Source organism: Loxodonta africana, chromosome 12 (genome assembly GCF_030014295.1).
Source record: "Loxodonta africana isolate mLoxAfr1 chromosome 12, mLoxAfr1.hap2, whole genome shotgun sequence".
NCBI lineage: Eukaryota > Metazoa > Chordata > Mammalia > Proboscidea > Elephantidae > Loxodonta > Loxodonta africana.
Window position 1 is genome coordinate 96,159,122 of NC_087353.1, and position 22,277 is coordinate 96,181,398.

General features: G+C 46.6%; 1 protein-coding gene across 9 annotated transcripts in view; it reads right to left on the minus strand.

Moving 5' to 3' along the window:
* The window catches only part of TNRC18 (trinucleotide repeat containing 18), a 117,206-nt gene that overhangs the window by 86,716 nt on the left and 8,213 nt on the right, over window positions 1-22,277 (minus strand). For 8 of the 9 annotated variants that reach the window (XR_010323697.1, XM_064296000.1, XM_064295999.1 and 5 more), the window contains exon 2: window positions 391-546. Coding sequence is in view for 8 of the 9 variants with exons in the window: in XM_064296000.1 (XP_064152070.1) it covers window positions 391-546 (156 nt within the window). In the remaining variant the exon portion in view is untranslated. Of the gene's footprint in view, window positions 1-390; window positions 547-1,863; window positions 13,679-22,277 lie in introns of those variants that run through there. The other variant, XM_064296002.1, reaches the window with a different exon arrangement.

The following is a 22,277-nucleotide window of genomic DNA, read 5'->3' on the forward strand; positions in this document are numbered from 1 at the left end:
CCCCCATCATCACAGACACAGCCATCATCACAAGCAAGGGAGAGTGCAGGGGATTCCCGGAGGAGGGGGCATTTGAGCTGAGCCCTGGAGGGTGAATAGGAGATGGCCAGGCTGGGGTAGGATTGGGGGCTGCAAGCAGCGGGAACAGCACGTGCAAAGGCCCTGCGGCATTTGAGGACCAGCAAGGAGGCCGGTACAGCCACGCTCTGATAAGCCAGGGTAGATGGCCATGGACAGCTGAGCCCAACAGCCACACAGGGAAGAGCCAGTTCAAGGCGACAGGGGAGGGGAGAACAGTAGACAGAGCTGAGGTGTGCTGGGGATATAAATTCCCAGCACGGTGGTGACAACGGCCCAGCCCCTGGCCCGCCCACCTGGCCCGCTCCTTACCTTCGTGGGCATGAGCAGCCCACAGCTGCACCATGGGCAGGTTGCTGGGGGTGGGGGAGCGGAAGGAGAGGTCAGAGGGCAGGGGCACCGGGCTGCCATGGGCTGAGGCTGAGGGCCCCATCCCGCCGGCCACAAAGCTGCCCAGGAAGGCCTCGCCTGCGGAGAGAAGGGGGGCCCGTCAGGCAGCCACCGCCCTAGCCCACCGCCCCAAGATCCCCACCTCTCCCCGCTGCAGGGAGGCCAAAGAGACCTCCCCTGGCCCGGCAGCAGGTCTGGGGCCACTCCACCAGACCCAGGGCTTGAGACAGGGAAGGTAAGACCCAGGACGGCAAGAGGAAGTTCACACAGCAGACCTGCCCTCAGGGCACACAGCACCAGCAGCAAGAGAGCACCACCATCCTAATGGCCCCACAAACCAAGACCCAGGGGGCTGTTCCCCCCATTTGCTGATGAAAAGCCAAAGTTCAGGGGCCGGAGACACATGGTCACATGGCCAGTGAGTGGGAACCCAGAACCTGACCCAGCATTGTCCCCAGTGAATTAGTGAATGAATGAGAGCAATGAACATGGCAAGTGCGAAGGGCAGAGGCGGCCTACAGGGCCATCTCAGCAAACAGGACACTGCTTAGGATGACAACTGACTTGGGCCCGAGTGGAGACCACACCCCACCGGCCATGCCTTATTTGGCCAGGCTCAACCCCCACATCCGACAGGGACACCTCCCACTCCCCGCCCAGGGTGCCTGACCCGCCATGGGCACCACACCCATCAGCCCACAGGGAAAGTCCCTGGCAGACCGCCTGGTGGGGTCTCCAGCCCCAGAGGGAAGCTAGTGAGCCCTGGTCAAGGGACTTCCCTCACCTGGCCTCAGTCTGCTCATCAACAAAAAGGGGACAGTAACACCTCCCTCTCTGAATTGTGCAGAGGGAAAAGTGTCTAACAATGACAGTAATAACAGCCACAGCAGCCCATTCACCAAAGCTGCAGGGCACTTGGCACAAAGTGACCCACGAGGTCAACACCCACCAGGTGCCGACTCAGGCCACCCTTTGCTGAGGGCTTTCTGGGCACACCCTCTGGTGACCCTCTTTAAGTTCCCGTGACGGGTAGCTTCCAGGTGGCACAGAAGGTCAGTGACTTTGCAGAGAGCGTGCAGACGGTGTGTGTGGCTTGGAGCCCAGACAGCCCCAACCCAGCCCATAGGTGGCTCACAGACCCCAGCCAGCCCCATATACAGGGCCTGCATACAGCAGGTGCTCACTGGTCACATCCCGGGGCACAGGGACCCCAGATGTCCAGCCCCCTGGTGGTATATGTGGGGAAACTGAGGCCACAAGGGGCAGGGCCTCCATCTTGGCTGGTGTCCCCGAGTAAAGGCAGCAGGTGGAGCAACGGGAGGACACCCTCTGGCCACGTGCCCCCGCCGCCACCCCGTGTCCAGACCCCCTCCGGCCCGGCACCGCCTGGCTCACCCGACTCCAGCGCCAAGCCCTCGGGACCCAGGGCCATGGCGGCCAGTCCGCGCACCCATGCAGCTGGGCTGGGCAGCAGGGCCTCGGGGCCTGCCAGGCCTGGCTTCCTCCTTGGCGGGCAGGCAGGCAGGCGTGCGGCAGGCTCCGGAAGCCGGCAGCCTGAGGTTTGCGCAAGGGCTTACATCAGCGCCAGCTCTTCCTGCCCCAGGCCTCGCGGAAGCCCAGTGGCCCCAGCCTGGCCCTGCCTGGGCTTGTGAAACCCGCCCAACAGCCCCAGGCCCTCCAGAGCCCGGATGCCACCAACGGATCCCACCCGCCACAGTGCACAACTGTGCCCAAACCCCACCAGGGCTGGGGTGGGGCCGGAGAGCTGGCTTCCCCCAGGCCCATGGGCTCTCACAGCTGCCATCAGAGCCTCAGGCTGTTCCTCTGTCAAATGGGCACAGCGCCCCATCTGGCTGCCTGCTATCAGGCAGCAAGAACAACGTAAGTTCTATTTATTTGCACCTACGCACTACCTCCACCTCCTCCCTGCATCACCCCGCAGCCAGAGGGAGCATCTCAGAGACAAACTGGGTAAATTTCCAACTGCTCACAGCCCTGGGGCCTGCCTTCCTCTCCCCTCGATGCTCCTGCCTCTGCCCCTACCTGCGCCAGCTCCCAGGCCTCCTTCCAGAAGCCTCACGCTCACTCCCACCTCCGGGCCTCCTTGGGCCTAGAGAAGCCCTCCCGACCACCCAATCCAAGCAAGCCAGAGTCACTGTCTCTATGGCAACTTGGAAATGGGGATTCATCAGCTGGATAACAGATTTAATGCCTCTCTCCTCCATAAAGGGGGCCCGCCTGAGGACGGGGCTCCGCCTGGCTCCTCCCCAGCGCCCCCACCTGTCACACAGGACAAATCCATGCTAGGAATAACTGATCACACGCCTGTTATTCGAATCCATGCAGGCTGCTGTGGAAAACAGTGTTACGGATACTCACAAGTTAAACATACCAGTTGCCGCGGAGTCAATTCTGACTCGTGGCGACCTCATGTGTGCAGACTAGAACTGTGCTCCACAGGGTTTTCACGGCCGTGGCCTTCCAGGAGCAGATTACCACGCCTTTATTATGTGGTAAGTCTAGTGGGCTCCAATGGCTACCTTTTCAGTTAGTAGCCGATGACTTGGCTGTTCACAGCACCTAGGGACTCGGTCAAGTTAAACATAGAATTTCACGATCCAGCAATATACTCCTAGGCATATACCCAAGAGAACTGAAAGCCGGGCCTCCAACAGACACATGTACACCAACGATCATTGCAGCGCTGTCCACAATCACCAAAAGGTGGACACAACCCAAGTGCCCATCAACAGATGAATGGATAAACAATACATGGTCTATCTATACATCGGAATATTACTCAGCCATAAAGAGAAACCAAGTCCTGATACCTGCTTCAACATGGGTGAAAGAAGCCAGACACAGGAGGACAAATAGTGTATGACCCCACTTACGTGAAATATCTAAGAATAGGCAAATGTATAGAGACTAAAGTTTATCCGCGGTTACCGGGGCTGGAAGGAATAATGGGGAGTTATTGCTTAATGCGCACAGAGTTTCTGTTTGGGGTGATGAAAAGTTCTAGAAATGCATAGTGGTGATGGCTCTGCAACGTGGAGAAGGTAATTAATGCCACTGAGTTGTACCCTTAAAAATGATTAAAATGGCAAACTTTTTGTTATATATTTTACCATAATTTCTTAAAAAGGAGAGAAGATAAACGCAACCCCCCAGCCCAGAAGCACACACCCGTAGGCTGTCCACCTGGTCCCACTAGAGGGTATAGCTGACCTCCCACCCTCGTGTCCTCAGAGGCTCCATCGGTGCCTGTTTGCTGAGCCCCCACTATGACGTTCTCAGGGTCTAGGTGTACACCCTTCTGGCTCCTCACACCCATCCCTGGGGACCCAGCAGGGTCACCCCCAGATTCCCAACAAGGATGCAGGCCTTGGGACTCTAGGGGGCAGTGACAATCAAGCCTGGAGCCCTCTGGCCTCTCCACAGACTTTGCTGGAAACCCCAAGCCAGCCTGCGGTTGAGGGGGGGTGTCTCCCTTCCTCCCACCCTGGCCTGAGCTCAGGGCAGGGCTCCCAAAGCCTGGCCCCCTCCAAACCTAGCGCCCTGGTGGCTAGAAGCCTTCATGCCATCTGCAAAACAGTATCTCACTTGACAAGAAGCACCGGTGCCTCAGTGGTTAAGCTCTCAGCTGCTAATCTAAAGGTTGGTGGTTCGAACCCACCCAGCCTCTCAGCAGGAGAAAAGACCTGGCAATCTGTTTCTGTAAAGATTATAGCCTAGAAAACCCTATGGGGCAGCTCTACTGTCACATGGGGCCCTAGGAGTCAGAACTGACTGAACAACACCTAACAACAATAATCTCACTTGACACCCTAGAAGCTAAGACCCAGGATGATCAAAATCTAGAACACGGACGTGTAACCATCATTACTTATTATGGTTCCTGATAATCCCAGAACACCTTCTAAACACCCAGTGCACAGGGTCACTGAACCTACTTCCTGGTTTCAGGAATCCACTGAATATCCTCACTAGCCTTCTTGTGGAGCTCACAGTGGACAATGACATCCTAAAGTCACACAGGTGGCAGAACTGGGATCTGCACTCAGGCCAACATCAGGGCCTAACTCTCCACCTCTACCTCCCTCCAGCAGAAACAGTCACACACGACCACAGAGTCATGCTCAGAGAATGTTCCCTGCTACACCGCCTGCCACCCTAAGCAAGCTGGACACAACCTGTGTCCATCAGACGGGAATTGGGCAAGACAAACGACACACATGAAATCCAGGCATCATGATCTTTTAAGATCTATCTATATGGGACCAGAAGCCCTGGTGGCGCAGCGGTTAAGAGCTCAGATGCTAACCAAAAGGTCCACAGTTCGAATCTACCAGCCTCTCCTCTGAAACCCTTATGGGGCAGTTCGATTCTGTCCTATAAGGTCGCTGTGAGTCGGAATCGACTTGATGGCAACAGGTTTGGTTTTTTTTGGGTTTTATATAGGATCAAGGAACCCTGGTGGCATAGTGGTTAAAGCACACGGCTGCTAACGAAAAGGCCTGCAGTTCGAACCCACCAGTTGCTCTGTGGGAGAAAGATATGGCAGTCTGGTTCCATAAAGACTACAGCTTTGGAAACCCTATGGGGGGCAGTTCTACTGTCTTATAGGGTCGCTATGAGTCGGGAATCAACTCAACGGTAGTAGGTTTGGTTTTGGTTTGATATGGGATCAAAGTGATAACAGCAATTGGAAAGGTTAGATAAGAAGCTTAGGGGGCAGTGAGTTTACATTAATGAGGAAGCAACAATTTGGAAAAGGAGAGTGAGACCGGTTGCACAACTCCAAGGATGTAATCCATGCCATTGAACTGTACACGTGGAAACTGTTGGGTTGGTGTATTTCTACTGTCCGTATTCTCAACAACGACAAAAATAAATCGTATTTTAAAAATAAACAAATAAAATAAATGACACATACTAACAGTGGCCAAAAGGAGGTTCCATCATCTGTGCCGTGCACTGCGGCGGCCGCTGAGAATGAGGGATACGACTGGTGTAGCTGAGGAATGAATCTCTCGTTTTATTCTATTTTAATTAGTTTAGGTTTAATATTGGAGTCCCTAGGTGATGTGAAGGAGTCCCTGGGTGGCTCAACGGGTTCAGCATTCAACTACTAGCCAAAAGGCTGGTGGTTCGAACCTGCCTCAGAAAAAAAGCCTAGCGAGCTCCTTCTGAAAGGTCACGGAAGACCCTATGGAGCAAGTTCTACTCTGCACACATGGTGTCGACGTGAGTTGGAATGCACTCGACAGTAATCGGCACTAGTGAAGGTGGCACAAGCGGTTACCGTGCTAGGCTGCTAACTGAAAGGGTCAAAGTTTGTGTCTACCCAGAGCACCTCAGAAGAAAGGCCTGGCGATCTGCTTCTGAAAGGTCACAGCCTTGAAAACCCCATGGAACACAATTCTACTCTGCACACATGGGGTAGCCATGAGCAGGAACAGGCTTGATGGCACCTAATAATTACATGTCATCTTAACAGGCAGTCCTATTTTGCCTCTGTAATGGACAAAGTCGCTGTGGATTCTTCTAGAAGCTATGAGATGGGCACGTGATGTGTCTGCTGGTGAGAGCAAGGAGGGAGACTTGATGAATTACTGTGGGTATGAAGAATCCAAAAAGGGCCTTGGTGGCGAGATGGCTAAGCTTTGGGCTACAAACAGAAAGGTCGGCAGTTCAAACCCACCAGCCACTCCATGGGAGAAAAGACCTGGCGATCTGCTCCCTCCTGTAAAGATTACAGCCTAGAAAATTCTATGGGGCAGTTCTACTCTGTCCTATAAGGTCACTATGAGTTGGAATTGACTCTACAGCACACAACAACATGAAGGACCGATGGAATGTTATCACTGTGAACGGACTGGGCTGGAACATGAAATAAACCAGCTGCCGTCGAGTTGACCCTGACTCATGGTGACCCCACGTGTAACAGGGTAGAACTGTGCTCCACAGGGTTTTCAATGGCTGATGTTTCGGAAGTAGACTGCCAGGCTTTTCTTCAGAGGTGCCCCTGGGTGGACTCAAATCTCCGACTGATGGCATTAACTGTGCGCACCACTCAGGAATGTGAAATAGCCTGGGATCTGTTCCTCCCTCCAGAGAGGCCAGGCTCCCTCACTGCCTTCTCTTACAGCTGACGGTAGATGACAGAGACCTTCCCTAAGGACCTTAGGTTAAACTGCAACCCACTCCATACCCCACGCCCTTCCCTGACTTACTTTTCCCCACAGCACTTACCATTATCTGTCCTACTATGTAGGTTAGTTCCTCTACCATTATCTGTCTCCACCCACAAGCACAGGGCTGGCTGGCTTTTTCCTGAATGAGCCAAAGAATACATATTTTAGACCTATTCTGCCGACTAAAGCAGGCACGGGCAGTACTTAACTGAGAGGGCGTTGGTTGGTTCCAATAAAACTTTCTTTATAAAAACAAGAGGAGGGCCAGATTTGGCCTGGTGGTATGCATTAGAATGTGGGCTTTGCTTTTGCTCTGTCCCCAGTGTGGACACATAGTAGGGGCTCAGTTCATATCTAGAGGTGGGGAGATGGGGCAAGGTCATATCAACTAGGGCTGAGGAGGGGAGGATGGGCCTGGGTGGGGAGCTTTCCTGGAGCCTGGCTTCACGACCAGCGTAGCTCTTACTCAGGGCTTTGCCTCATTCTGCCTCCCCCACCCACCCCCCTCAGCCCTGGGAGGGGGATTCTTATCATTTTGCGGATAAGGAAGTTGAGGCTCCAAAACCGACACTTTGGTGCCAAGACACAACGGGAACTTCCCACCAGACGACAAGATGCAAAGCGTCACTCCCAAAGACCCCTTCACAACCAAACACGGAACAAATACCTTTTGGATTTATATTTTAAAACATTCTGGCCTCACAAAGGAAGTATATCCCTTAAGATGCCATCAAACCCTATCTGACCTAATCAGGGTTATCACCCAGAAATAGCTCAGACATATGACTTGGGCGTTCCTTTGACAGCAGTTAAAATAGCGTGAGGACCCTCTGATAAAATGACCTTCAAACTCCCATTGGTCTCGAGAACCAGAGATTTCCGTCATGTCTAAGCTGAGAATGGGCTAATGCCCAGTTTCTTGGAAAGTAAAACCTGCAAAAGCCGAAACCTATGTGAGGCAGAAACCAGTCAGAGAAGGAAAACTCAAAATTTTCCACGAATTGAGAGCAACAGAAAAGTGGTCACCTGCACTCTGTCAAAAGGTGGAAAACTGGCAAGACCTGGTCCCACCAAGTTCCGGCTCTCATAGGTTTCACTGTCAGTTCAGTCAGAATCTGCAGCAACTGGCAAAGATCCACGCACAGCTAACTCGATAAAAGGGTACAATGTCAGTAATCACACAAAGAAGTATTAAAGCAACAGGGTGCTGTTTTCATCTATCAGATCAACAAATTTAGGGTCTGGCTGTGGACGGCCCGGGGGAGGGGAGCGGCCCGTGGGAGGATAAGAACCGAACTAGCTCATCATACCCAGCTTCTGGAAAGTGACTGGGCTGTACATATCAAGTACTGTAAAAAATACTCAGACCCACATCTGGGACCCCTCCCACGAACATCATCAGACATGTGGGCAAAGATGTACTCACAAAGGTGCTCGCCACAGCCAAACTGATCGATAGATTCAGTGTAGTGCCAATCAAAATCCCAGCAGGTGTGTGTGGATATAGAAATTGAAAAGCTGTTTCTAAAAGTTCTATAAAAATGCAAAGAAACAAGAATAGCCAAGGCAACCTTTAAGATGAAGAACAAACTGGAAGCACTTACACCATCAACTACCCAAACGTATACACCAATAATAATGCAGATAGTGTGGCACAAGGAGAGATGGACAGACCCACAGAACGGGACTGACCTACAAAGACAGGTACAGGCAAAGGACGGCCTTGTCAATAAATGCTGCTGGTCATTTTGGACATCCATGGGGGACAAAACACGAATCTTGGTCCCTACCTCACACCATACACAAAAATCAATTCCAGGTGGATTGTAGATCTAAATGTGAAAGGTAAAACAAGAAAGCTTCTAAAAAACAAACTGGAAAATATCTTCATAATCGAGAGCAAGTAAAGATTTCTTAAAGCCACATAAAAGCACTAACCATAAACCTACTAGGTGCCATGGAGTCGATTCTGACTCATGGCGGCTCCATATTTATCAGAGTAGAACTGTGCTCCACAGGGCTTTCAATGGCTGATTCTTCAGAAGCAGATCACCAGGCCTTTCTGTAAACTCGAACCTTCAGCATTTCGGTTAGCAGTCAAATACATTAACCGTTTGCACCACCCAGGGACTCCAAAGGTAAAACTGATATATTGGATTACATTAAAGTTAGAAACTTGTACTCAAACGACACACCATTAGGATAAATAAAAGGTAAGCCACAGCAAGGGAGAAAATATCTGCAATATGTATCACCAACGGAAGAATTGTATCCACAATATATAAAGAGCTCCTGCAATCAATAAGAAAAAAATAGGTGACTCAATGTAAAAATGGGCAAAAGACTTGACAAGAATGTCATAAGTAAGGCTGTCCAAATAGCCAGTACACCTATGAAAAGGTACTCAGTCTCTTAAATCATGGGCAAAGTGTGAATTAAAACTACTACACCCCCACCGGAATGGTTAAAATGTCAAAAAGATGAAAAATACCATTACGCTTCTGATAGGAGTGTAAATTCGTACAACCACTTGCGAGAAGAGTCTGGCAGAATCTACTAAAGTAGGATACACACACACTCACACACACCCTCTGACCCAGCACTGCCCTCCTTGCGCATCAAAAGTAGAGTTCCAGAATCTTCCTACCACTAATGCTATCAAAAATAGAAAACCACCCAAATGCCCATCAACAGCAGAACAGATAAATCAACTGTGATACCATGGAACAACACGGATCAACGTCCTAACCGGAACACTGTGTGAAAGAAGCCAGGCACAAAAGAGAAGGTACCATGTGATTCCAACCAGCAACACTCTGGTGGCAGAAGTCAGGAATAGGGCTACCCCTGGGGGAGGGAGAGGGACAAGGGAAGAGGCTGAAGCGGGGCGGGGGGGGTACACCTGGGGTTTGGTTTTTTTAAACCTGAAACGTGTGTTCAGTTGGTGAAAAAATTCATCAAACTGTATACAGTGAAACCTGTGAGAGCCGGAACTCAAGGGAACTGCCTTGTTTTTCCCTGTCTCACAAGTTATCTGCCCTTTGACGGGGGCAGTCTGAGAACTTTTCTATCACTCGTTTTAGTGGAAAATATTTGAGTTTTCCATCTCTGACGGGCCTCCACCTTACACTGGTTCTGGCTTTCACAGGTTTTACTGTATTTATGATCTGTGCTCATTTTTCTCTCTTTGTTGTTGCCAGCTGCCGTAAAGTAGGCTCTGGATTCATGATGACCCCAAGCACAATGGAACAAAGTGCTGCCTGGTCCTGCACCACCCCTGCCATCAGCTGTAGATCAGACCATGTGATCCATGGGTCTTCATTAGCTGATTTTCAGAAGTAGACTGCCAGGTCTTTCTTCTTAGCCCCTTTTAGTCTGGCAACTCTGAAGAAATCTGTTCAGCACCATAGCCAACACATAAGCCTCCACGGACACGAGGTACACTGGCTGTGAATCGAACCTATGTCTCCCACACGGAAGGTGAAAATTTACTAGTGAACTAACATGGTCCTCCTATGTATCTTAAAACCCCAAAAAGTTTCCTTTAAAATGGCAGGGGGCACTAGCAGAAGGAAAGAGGCCAGTGGCTATCTGAACACAAGTGTGGTAAATATTACGTTCTGAGTAATTTTCACAGAACCCTCACACTGACGTCATTTACAAAAACCAAAACAATAAATAGAAATGGGCAGAGAAAGAAAAAAGGAACAAGAAAGAATGTTCCTATAAGCACCCACCTCCCCCCACCCCTTGGCTTTACAGGCGCTGCGGTCAAGAGCCCAGGCCTTGCTCCCAGATCCCACACATCCCTGCTGTGTGACCTTTGGCAAGTCACCCAACCTCTGGGTGCCATTTTTTCCTCTAAAGCGAAACAATGGCAATAAAAGGGAAAGAGGCTATGCCTGGGCCTGGCCCTTTGTCCTGGACTTCTTCGAACCCACCTCTCCAGGAAGAAGAGGCCATTGGGGGAAGCAAAGAGGAGGGAGGGAAGGAGAGAGAGGCTGGGGCTTACCCTGCATGACCTTGGTGCTGTGGCCCGGCCATGGGACCTGTGGCCGCTGCCACGGACCCCAAGCTCCCATTTGCGTAGAGTGAGGGTCCTGGGCTGTGAAAGGGTCCTGAGCTGGAGAGATACTATCAGGCCACGCTGCCACCAAGGCCCAGCCCAGATCAACCAGTTCCAACCCCACCCTCTAAGGTGGAGAATGGGACCAAGCAGGGGCGGATGGTCCAATCAGGCCTGGGGGCTGACCTGGGGGTAGCCTGGCTCCCCTCCCCAGTGGGCCAAGTCACTAAGGGACTTCCCTCACCCTGCTACCTCCAGCCTCCCACCCTACTCCTTCTGGAAACTACCCCTCACCCTCTAGGCACTCAGATCCCAATAGGCACCTTTTCACATTCTACGTTGTTGTTGGGTGCCTTCAAGTAGGTTCCGACTTATTGTAATCCTATGTACAACAGAATGAAACACTGCCAGGTCCTGCATCATCACAATTGTTGCTATGATTGAGCCCATTATTGCACACACTGTGTTAATCCATCTTGTTGAGGGTCTTCCTCTCTTTCGATGACCCTCTACTTTACTAAGTATGATGTCCTTCTCCAGGGACTGGTCCCTCCTAATAACATGTCCAAAGTACGTGAGACAAAGTCTCACCATCCTGGCTTCTAAGGAGGGTTCTGGCTGTACTTCTTCCAAGACAGATTAGATTTGCTTGTTTTTCTAGCAGTCCATGGGATATGCAATGTTCTTCACCAACGCTGTAATTCAAACGCATCAATTCTTCTTCAGTCTTCCTTATTCACTGTCCAGCTTTCTCACGCATATGAGATGATTAAAAATTCCACGCCTTGGGTCAGGTGCACCTTAGTCCTCAAAATGACACCTTTGCTTTTGAACACTTTAAAGAGTTCTTTTGTAGATTTGCCCAATGCAATACGTCCTTCGATTTCTTGACTGCTGCTTCCAAAAGCGTTTGATTGTGGATCCAAGTAAAATGAAACCCTTGACAACTTCAATCTTTTCTCCATTCATCACGATGTGGCTTATTGGTCCAGTTGTGAGGATTTTTGTTTTCTTTATGTTGAGCCATAATCCACACTAAAGACTGTAGTCTTTGGTCTTCATCAGTAAGTATTCTAAGGCCTCCTTGCTTTCAGCAAACTAGGTTGTGTCATCTGCATATCTCAGGTTATCATATCCTATAAGCTCCTGGTTCCTCCCCACCAGAGGCCACTTCCTCCCTATTAGGTGGGTGATTTTGTTGAACTCCAGTCTCTCCCTCCCCCACCCTAAACACAGGCCCCCTGCGGACAAGAACTTTCTCTAGCTCCAGATACCCAGCCCATGAAGTAGGTGCTCAAGAATTCTAAATGAAGGGAATCCCAAAGGCAACAAGGTCAACGTCAGGCTCAGGCCAATGACTTACAAATACGTTCACCCCAGCCTTGCCCCCAGGCTCCTGATGGCCTCAATTCTAAAGCAATTAACAGGATTCCCCCATTGATTGATATTTTCCCCTAAGGGAGGTCTAGCCCCAGGAGGTGAGTTAGCTGAAGGGGGTTGGAAGAAGAGGTAGATGGAAACCTTCTAAGAACTGCTGGGGCAAAGGCCGGGAGGCTGGCAGCAACAAGGGGCGCCTGTGCAGAGAAAGCAGAGACTAAGAGGAACCCCAGAGGTGGTGGCGCAAATGCCAGAACCTCACTAAAATGACAGTAATGTGGTTTAAAAAGAAGAGAAAATAACACAAACAAAAGAAAAATGGAAAGGAGGCAACTCCAACATTTTGGAAGCTGGAAGGCAGATGGACAAGAGGTGTGCAATTTGGCAGGGTGGGGAGTGGGGAAAAGTGACACCTCACCATGGAGCCAACCATCAAGAAATATGCCATTCCTGGGGTCTTAAACGCTAGCAAGCAGCCGTCTAAGATGCATCAATTGGTCTGAACCCACCTGGATCAAAGAAGAATGAAGAACGCCAAGGACACAAGGCGATTACGAGCCCAAGAGACAGAAAGGGACACGTGAACCAGAGTCTACATCATCCTTAGACCAGGAGAACTACATGGTTCCCGGCTATAACAGATGACTGCCCTGACAAGGAACACAACAGAGAACCCCTGAGAGAGCAGGAGAGCAGTCGGATGCAGACCCCAAATTCTCATAAGACCAGACTTAATGGTCTGACTGAGACTAGAAGGACCCCGGTGGTCATGGCCCCCAGACCTTCTGTTGGCCCAGGACAGGAACCATTCCCGAAGCCAACTCTTCAGACATGGATTGGACTGGACAATGGGTTGGATAGAGATGCTGGTGAGGAGTGAGCTTCTTGGATCAGGTGTACACTTGAGACTATGTTGGCACCTCCTGCCTGGAGGGGAGATGAGAGGGTGCAGGGAATTAGAAGCTGGCAAAATGGACATGAAAAGAGAGAGTGGAGGGAGACAGTGGGCTGTCTCATTAGGGGGAGAGTAATTGCGAGCGGGTAGCAAGGTGTACGTAAGTTTTTATGTGAGAAACTGACTTGATTTGTAAACTTTCACTTAAAGCACAATAAAAATTATTAAAAAAAGAAATATGCCATTCCTAATGTTCTACATCCTACTTTGGTGAGTAGCATCTGGGGTCTTAAAAGCTAGTGAGCAGCCATCTAAATATGTCTGTCCCATGTAGAGCAAGGGAGGATGAAGAAAATCAAAGACACAAGGGGAATATTAGTCTGAAGGACTAATGGAACACAGCTACCACAGCCTCCACTCCAGACTGAGTTGAGCATAACTAGATGGTGCCCAGCTACCACCACCGGCTGCTCTGACAGAGATCACAATACAGGGTCCCGGACAGAGCTAGAGAAAAACGTAGGACAAAATCCAAACTGACAAAGAAGAACCAAACTTACTGGTTGACAGAGACTGGAGAAACCCTGAGTATGGCCCCCAGACATCCTTTAAACTCAATACTAAAGTCATTCCTGAGGTTCAGCCTTCAGTCAAAGATTAGACAAGACTATAAAACAAACAATAATACACGTAGCTCAGCCGTGTATATGAGGCTAGATGGGCACACCAGCTCAGGGGCGAGCACGAGAAGGCAGGAGGGGACAGGAAAGCTGGACGAATGGAAATGGGGAACCCAAGGTCAAGAAGGAGAGAGTTTTAACACGTTGCGGGGTTGGCAACTGATGTCACAAAACAATGTGTATTAATTGTTTAATGAGAAACTAATTTGCACTGTAAACCTTCACCGAAAGCACAATTAAAAAAAAAAAAGAACGAACGAAGGAAATAAGTCATTCCTGAGAGTCTCTGAACCTGGGGACCTTGGCAGCCCTAAAGGCCAGAGCGTGTGGAGAAGATGAGGACTGGAAGGCTGGTTTCACCCCAGAGGAAGGATTTGGAGCCCCCAAAAGTCCTCGGTTTACTGGGGGAAGATGGAACCACTGAGGCTCTGGGCTGAATTCTCAGGGCTGAGATGCAGACCATAGTGAAAGAAAACCAGGGCTTTGGACCGGTTCATTCCCGTTCAAACCCCTGCTGAGCATTTGCTTTTCTACCCCAGATATACTGAATCAGAATCTACATTTTAACAAGACCCCCAGGTGATTCTTATGTGTAATAAATATTGAGAACCACTGCTCTACTAGTGGTTCTCAGAATTGGTCCCTACAAGATGACAAGGCAGAGGGGGACAGGACACGTGGAATACAGGGTGAAGAGGAGGAGTGTGCTGTCAGTCACATCGGGGGAGAACAGCTAGGGTTACACAGCAAGGTGTGTATAAGTTTTTGTACGAGAGACTGACTTGATTTGTAAACTTTCACTTAAGGTGCAATAAATAAATAAATAAATAAAAATTGGTCCCCAACCAGCAACATTAATTTCACCTGGAAACTTAGAAACGCTAACTCTCAGCCAGGGTTCAAACTAGAATGAACCAGTTCAAAGCTCTGAAGAAAACAGGAGGCTTGAGTGCAAATTTTATTTATTTTTGGATGGGTTTTATTTGTTACTCTTTTTTTTTTTTTATCTACAATTTAACTTCAGGTAAAATTTAATAAGCAACACATAAAAAATATGTATTTCTGCTATCATGTAATTCTCCACTGTGAATACTGTGATAAAGCTAATGAAAACTCTCTGCCATCCCAGACTCTAACTTTTCATGCAGCTGGTATTTTTACAACTCCTATTGTTCATGAAATCTCAATACGGGTAAGATTCTCCTACAAATGGCAAAGGCATCAAAGGGGTAATTAGCTTACTGACCCCTTACAACCCACACTCCTGAAACGGTTGAATGTCGACCAATTCTTTTTGGTATAGTGATTCTGTGTATTCCTTCCATTTGCTTACGATGCTTCCCGAGTTGTTTAAAATTTTCCCGAAAGAGTCCTTCAATGTTGACCTTGGGTTCCCCATTTCCATTCGTCCAGCTTTCCTGTCCTCTCCTGCCTTCTCACTTGCCCCTGAGCTGGTGTGCCCATGTAGCCTCATATACACAGCTGAGCTACGTGTATTATTGTTTGTTTTATAGTCCTGTTTAATCTTTGACTGAAGGCTGAGCCTCAGGAATGACTTTAGTATTGAGTTTAAAGGATGTCTGGGGGCCATACTCGGGGTTTCTCCAGTCTCTGCTCAACTTGAGGCTTGAATTTTTTCTTCAGTTCTTTCAGCTTACAAAACGCTGAGTGTGTTCTTCCCTTTCAGTTTTCCATCTCCAGGTCTTTCCACATCTTTTTTTTTTTTTTTTTGCTGCACATATTATTATTTTACTTTGTCTTCTCCAGCCACCCTTTGAAATCTTCTGTTCAGGTACTTCATTTCTTCCTTTCACTTCAGCTACTCGACACTCAAGAGCAAGTTTCTAAGTCTCTTCCAACATCCCTTTTGGTCTTTTCTTTCTTTCCTGTCTTTTTAATGACCTCTTACTTTCTTCATGTATGATGTCCTTGATGTCATTCCACAAATCATCTGGTCTTCGGTCTTAATGTTCAACGCGTCACATCTCTTCTTAAGATGGTCTCTAAATTCAGGTGGGATATACTCAAGGTCATACTTTGGCTCTTGTCAAAAGATGGAAGGAATACACAAAGTCACTATACCAAAAAGAACTGGTAGATATTCAACCTTTCAGAAGGTATATGAGCAGGAACCAATAATACTGAAGGAAGAAGTCTAAGCTGCACTGAAGGCACTGTCGAAAAACAAGGCTCCAGGAATTGATGGAATACCAATTGAGATGTTTCAACAAAGGATGCAGCGCTGGAAGTATTCACTTGTCTACGCCAAGAAATTTGAAAGACAGCTACCTCGCCAATGGACTGGAAGAGATCTATATTTACGCCTATTCCCATGAAAGGTGATCCCATCGAATGCAGAAATAATCAAACAATATCATTAAGATCACACATAAGTAAAATTTCGCTGAAGATTATTCAAGAGCAGCTGCAAGAGTATATCGACAGGGAATTGTCAGAAATTCAAACCGGATTCCGAAGAGGATGTAGAACCAGGGACATCACTGCCGATGTCAGATGGATCCTGGCTGAAAGCAGAAAATACCAGAAAGATATTTACCTGTGTTTTATTGGCTTTGGGTAACACCGCAAAGAATGAGAATTCCAGAATACTTAATCGTGCTCATGAGGAACCTGTACGTAGATCAAGAGGCAGTCATTCGGACAGAATAAGGGGACACTGTGTGGCTTAAAGTCAGGGAAGTTGTGTGTCAAGGTTGTATCCTTTCACCAGACCTATTCAATCTGTATGCTGAACAAATAATCTGAGAAGTTGGACTATATGATGAAGAGTGGAGCACCAGAATTGGAGGGAGACTCATCAACAACCTGCGTTATACAGGTGACACATCCTTGCTTGCTGAAAGTGAAGAGGACTTGAAGCACTTACCGATGAAGATCAAAGACCACAGCCTTCTGTATGAATTACATCTCAACATAATGAAAACAAAAATTCTCACAATATCATGATAACGGAGAAAAGACTAAAGTTGTCAAGGATTTCATTTTGCTTGGATCCACAATCAACACTCACGGGAGCAGCAATCAAGAAATCAAAAGACGCGGTGCACTGGGCAAATCTACTGCAAAAAACCTCTTTAAAGTGTTGAAAAACAAAGATGTCACCTTGGAGACTAAGGTGCACCCGACCCAAGCCATGGTGTTTCCTATGCATGTGAAAGCTGGACGATGAATAAAGAAGACCAAAAAAGAACTGAAGCCTTTGAATTGTGGTGCTGCTGAAGAATATTGAATATACCACAGACTGCCAAAAGAACGAACAAATCTGTTTTGGAAGAAATACAACCAGAATGCTCCTTAGAAGCAAGGATGGCAAGACTACGTCTCACATACTTAGGACACGTTATCAGGAGGGATCAGTCCCTGGAGAAGGACATCAGGCTTGGTAGAGAGTCAGTGAAAAAGAGGAAGACTCTCAATGAGATGGACTGATGCAGTGGCTACAACAATGGGTTTAAACGTAACAACGATTGTGAGGATGGCGCAGGACTGGGCAGTGTTTTGTTCTGTGGTACACAGGGTCGCTATGAGTCAGAACCGACTCAATGGCACCTAACAACAACAACACTCCCCACACTGGAGCCTCAGTGTTACAAATAGAAATATAAAATAATGAAGGCGATGAAAACCCTTGAGCCTGATCCAGGCTGGCACAATGTTCCAAAGAATTCCACAACACAATAGGTTGGTTACATGATAGTGAGGCTTTAGTGTCATTTAGCTTCCCAAATACTCATACCTGATCTTAAACTTCGATACACCACACACTTTTCTTTGACCAAAAAAGTAAAAGTGGAAGAGATTTCTCCATAATTCGTCTATAACTCAAGTGCTGAGGGACTGGTCAGACTGACTGTTAAGTGATCCAGATGGGTTTTTTTCAATTACAATAAAAAAAAATATATAAGAGCCACGATAGATAGCTTTGGAGAAGGCTTAATCGAATATACGGACACTAACTGTTCATTCAGTTGTTAAGGAGAGCCGTGAACAAGGAATCATTTAAACAACTTTAGAAATAGATAAAAGAACTATCGCCAGTGTCTTCTTCACCACAAAGGCTGAGATGTTTCATGTAGGAGATATCTTCATTTGATTGGACAATAAACTCTGCCAATAGGTAAAAAATCTGAAGTGTACCAACTCCTTATTCTTAGAACAAGAGTATCAGGGAACAGGAGTAACGAGGCTTAAAGTCCCAAAACGCAGGAACTAGAGGAGACTTACAAAAGAAAAGTGTGACAGAAACTGACACTCTCGAACTTCCTCGACAGTCAATAAACCCCACCACCTTTGCGTCTGAAGAGTTCCATGAGCTTTTTTAGTGCCTCTTTTTTTCTTTTTCATCCATGTTTGCTATTTATTTAGTCTTCTAGTATGGAACAAAATGTAAAGAACTCACAAATACCACCATCTAACCACCTGTTTTCAAATTAAACACCAAACTTCAGTTTTCAAAATAATTTCTTTACAATCAAGCAAACACCAGCAGAAGACCCATGTTCACGTCTCTTCCGTAAATATGAAAGGTCCCTAGTGGTGCAAATGGTTTACCCTTTCCTACTAACCAAAAAGGGGCCCTGGTGGTGCAGTGGTTAAGAGCTCGGCTGCTAACCAGAAGGTCAGCAGTTCAAGTCCACCATCCACTCCTTGGAAATGCTATGAGGTAGTTCTACTCTGTCCTATAGGGTCACTATGAGTTGGAATTGACTCAATGGCAATGGGTTTGTTTGTTTGCTTGGTACTAACCAAAAGGTTGGCTGTTCAACCCATGCAATGGCAGCAGGGAAGAACGGCCTGGCGATCTGCTTCCATCAAGATTACAGCCAAAAAACCCTATGAACCACAGTTCTACTCTGTAACACACAGGGTAACCATGAGTCTGAACTGAATGAAGGCAACAGGTTTTTTCTTAAATATGAAGAGACATCTGAGAGAAGTCTCCAATATGAAAAGCAGAAATGAAGAAAAAGGGGACTCAGAGGAAACATATAAGGCATGAGAGAAGAAAATTCCAGAAAAAAATACAATATCCTCCAATTCAATGAGAATTACTGCATCCATGAAACAAAAACAGAATACTATAAAAAAAAAAAAAAAAGAGGTGCATCCAAATTATAAAAAAGCCCTCTTGGAAATTAAAACTATGATACCCAAATGTAAAATCCAATTGGAAGTTTAGAAGACAGAGTTGAGGTCATCTTCTAGGAAGCAGAAGAAACAGAGAGACAGAAATCAGAAAAGAAAGTATTAGGAAATGAGATAATTGGTCGGGAAGATTCAATATCCAACTAACGAGTACTAGAGAGAAGAGCAAAAATAAGAAGAAGGAAATTATAAAATACTAATCAGGACAGATCAGTCCCTGGAGAAGGACATCATGCTTGGTAGAGAGTCATCGAAAAAGAGGAAGACCCTCAACAAGATGAATTGACAGTGGCTGCAAAAATAGGCTCAAGCATGACAACAATTGTGAGGATGGTGCAGGACCAGGCAGTGTTTCATTCTATTGTACACAGGATCGTTATGAGTCAGAACCTACTTGACGGCACCTAACGATAACATAACAACAATAAGAATACAGCTATTATTGTTGTCAGGTGCCATTGAGTTGATTCCAACTCATAGTGACTCCATTTGACAAAACAGAACTGCCCCCTAGTGCTTTCTGGGCTGTAATCTTTACAGGAGCTGATTGCCAGGTCTTTATGCTGTGGAGCCGCAGGGTGGGTTTGAACCGCCCACCTTTTGGTTAGCAGCCAAACGCTTAACCACTGCACCACCAGGCTCCTTGATAAGAATAACAGTAATTCAAAAATAAATTCAGACTGAGGGACTGGAGCTTCCCGAATGATAAGCCCTACGGAGCGCCCCTAGCACAATGAATGTGAAAGCACTCAGAGCAAGACACAGTAAACAAAATCTCAGAACACTACTGATTAAAGAATAATAATGGTAATAATAACTATGAGGCTTACTTTGTGCCAGGCAGTGTTCTGAGCATTTATGTACATAAACTCATCTAATCCTAATACAACTGTACCAAAACAAAAACAGTCAATGTCGAGTAAATTCCAACTCACAGAGACGCCAGGAGTGCCAGAGTGGAACTGTGCTCCATCGGGTTTTCAATGGTTGGTTTTTTGGAAGCAGATCACCAGGTCTTTCTTCTGAGGTAACTCTGGGTGGACTTGAATCACCAACCTGTTAGCCTCCCAACCTTTTGGGAAGGCACGCACCATTTACAAAAAAAGAACACTGAGGTATAGAAGGTAACATGTCCAAGGTCACATAGCTTGTAAGCAGTAAAGCCCATATATGAATTCCAGAGTCCATGCTCTTAATTATTATGTGGTTCTAGAAGATTTTAAGCAACTGGAAAAAAAAAACAAAAAAAGTTTACATACAAAAATCAAAATGGAATCTCATTTCTCAAAAGTAACACTGGAATTGAGAAGGCAATGTTGCAATTCCTTCAAAATCTAGGGAGAAATTATTTCCAAACTGCCACTCAAGCGTGAAGGTAGAATAAAGGCATTTTCAGGCACGCTAGACCTCAAAAAATTTACCTTTCACGCACCCTTTCACATAAAGCTATCGCAGGATGTCCTCCAGCAAAACGAGGAAGTAAATTAGGAAAAAGAAAGGCATGGAAATCCAAAAACAAGGGACCCAACGCAGTAGAGGCAAAAGAAATTTCAAGGATTACATTTCTACGACATGCCCAAGCACCAGGCAAACCATACTAGTGAAAAGAAAAAAAAAAAAAAGTGAAGGAAGATGGAAAATTCCACGAAGGAAATCTCCAAAAAAAGAAAGGGGTTGCTCATCTGATAGGTTTGACCAAATGAAAAATGTATTGAGAGAAACTTAGCCAGGGATTCTAAAAAATCCCAGCAAAAAAAAAAAGAGAGAGAATAGCTCAAAGAAATATAAAAGAAATGAATTTTAGTACACCACTTGACTCAGGTGTCAATATTAACAAAACTTATAATGGTAAAAAAATCATTTTAAACAAAACTGTATTTCATATATATTGACAGAATGGAGAAAGTAGTAGGTGGGAGAGGACATACAACAACAGCAACAGTAATAATAATAAACATTTACTAAATGCTTATTAAGGAGCCCTTGGTGGCGCAGTGGTTAAGCACTCGGCTGCCAACCAAAAGGCTGGCTGTTTGAATCCACAAGCCGTTCCCCAGGATACGGACAGATGTGGCATGGCAGTCTGCTTCCATAAAGATTACAGCCTTGCAAACGCTATGGGGCAGCTCTACTCTACTCTATAGGGTCACTAGGAGTTGGAATCCACTCTATGGCAACAGGTTTGGGTTTTTTTTTTTTTTTTTCCTGGAAGTACTAATCATATACCAAGCATTCTAAGAGCTTTACATGTATTAACGTTATAATCCTCGCAATCACATGAAGTGGACACTAATATTATCTCCTGTTTTATAGTGAGAAAACCAAGGTCCAGAAAGGTAAAGAAATTTGCCCACGGTCTCACACTGAGAGATGGCAGAGTCAGGATTCAGACTCGGGCAATCTATACAAAAACCTCATCTTCCGTAGTAGAAGTCAAAAGAAGGTCTCAAAACTGAAAGATTACTAGTTGTAGAAGCAGGACATTTATGATCTAAAAATATGGATTAAAAAAAAAAGAAATAGCCAAAAAAGTTAAAAGTGGCCATCAGGAGAGATAGGAAAGGGGATTGCTGGTTTTCTTTATAATCTACAGTGGTCTCCCATACATATAACGCCTGGGTGGCACAAGCAGGGATACCCTGGTGGCATAGTGGTTAAGTGCTACAGCTGCTAACCAAGAGGTTGGCAGTTCAAATCCACCAGGCGCACCTTGGAAACTCTATGGGGCAGTTCTACCCTGTCCTATAGGGTCGTTATGAGTCAGAATCCACTCAACGGCAATGGGTTTGGTTTTGGATTTTGGCACAAGTGGTTTTCGCTCAACTATTAAAGGCTGGCAGTTCAAACCCACCCAGCTGCAGCACAGAAGAAAGGCCTGGGATCTGCTTCCATAAGACTACTTATTTTTTATCATCTACGACAGGCCCGAAACTACTTAACCTTTTAAATTATGTGTAACTTCGATTTTTTTAAATTATATTAAACATAAAGCAGAACCATATACTTTCAAATGGGTAAATTTTATGGTATGTAAATAACTCCTCAATAAAACAGAAAAATAGAGCAGAAAAAAAAGTTTAAACTTAAAAGGTTAAAAATGCCATTTTTTAATCAGCACATGTTTAGATCTTAACTACATACCCACCACAACTGATAAAATTTAAAGAAACTAACAGTATCAAGTGTTAGCAAAGACAGGGAGCACCCGGAACTCCTGCACTGCCACTGGGAATGAAAAATAGTGCAATTGCTTTGGAAAACTGGCAGCTACTAATGCTGAACATGGAAACCCTGGTGGTGTAGTGGTTAGGTGCTACGGCTGCTAACCAAGAGGTCAGCAGTTCGAATCCACCAGGCACTCCTCAGAAACTCTATGGGGCAGTTCTACTCCGTCCTATAGGGTCGCTATGAGTCAGAATCTACTT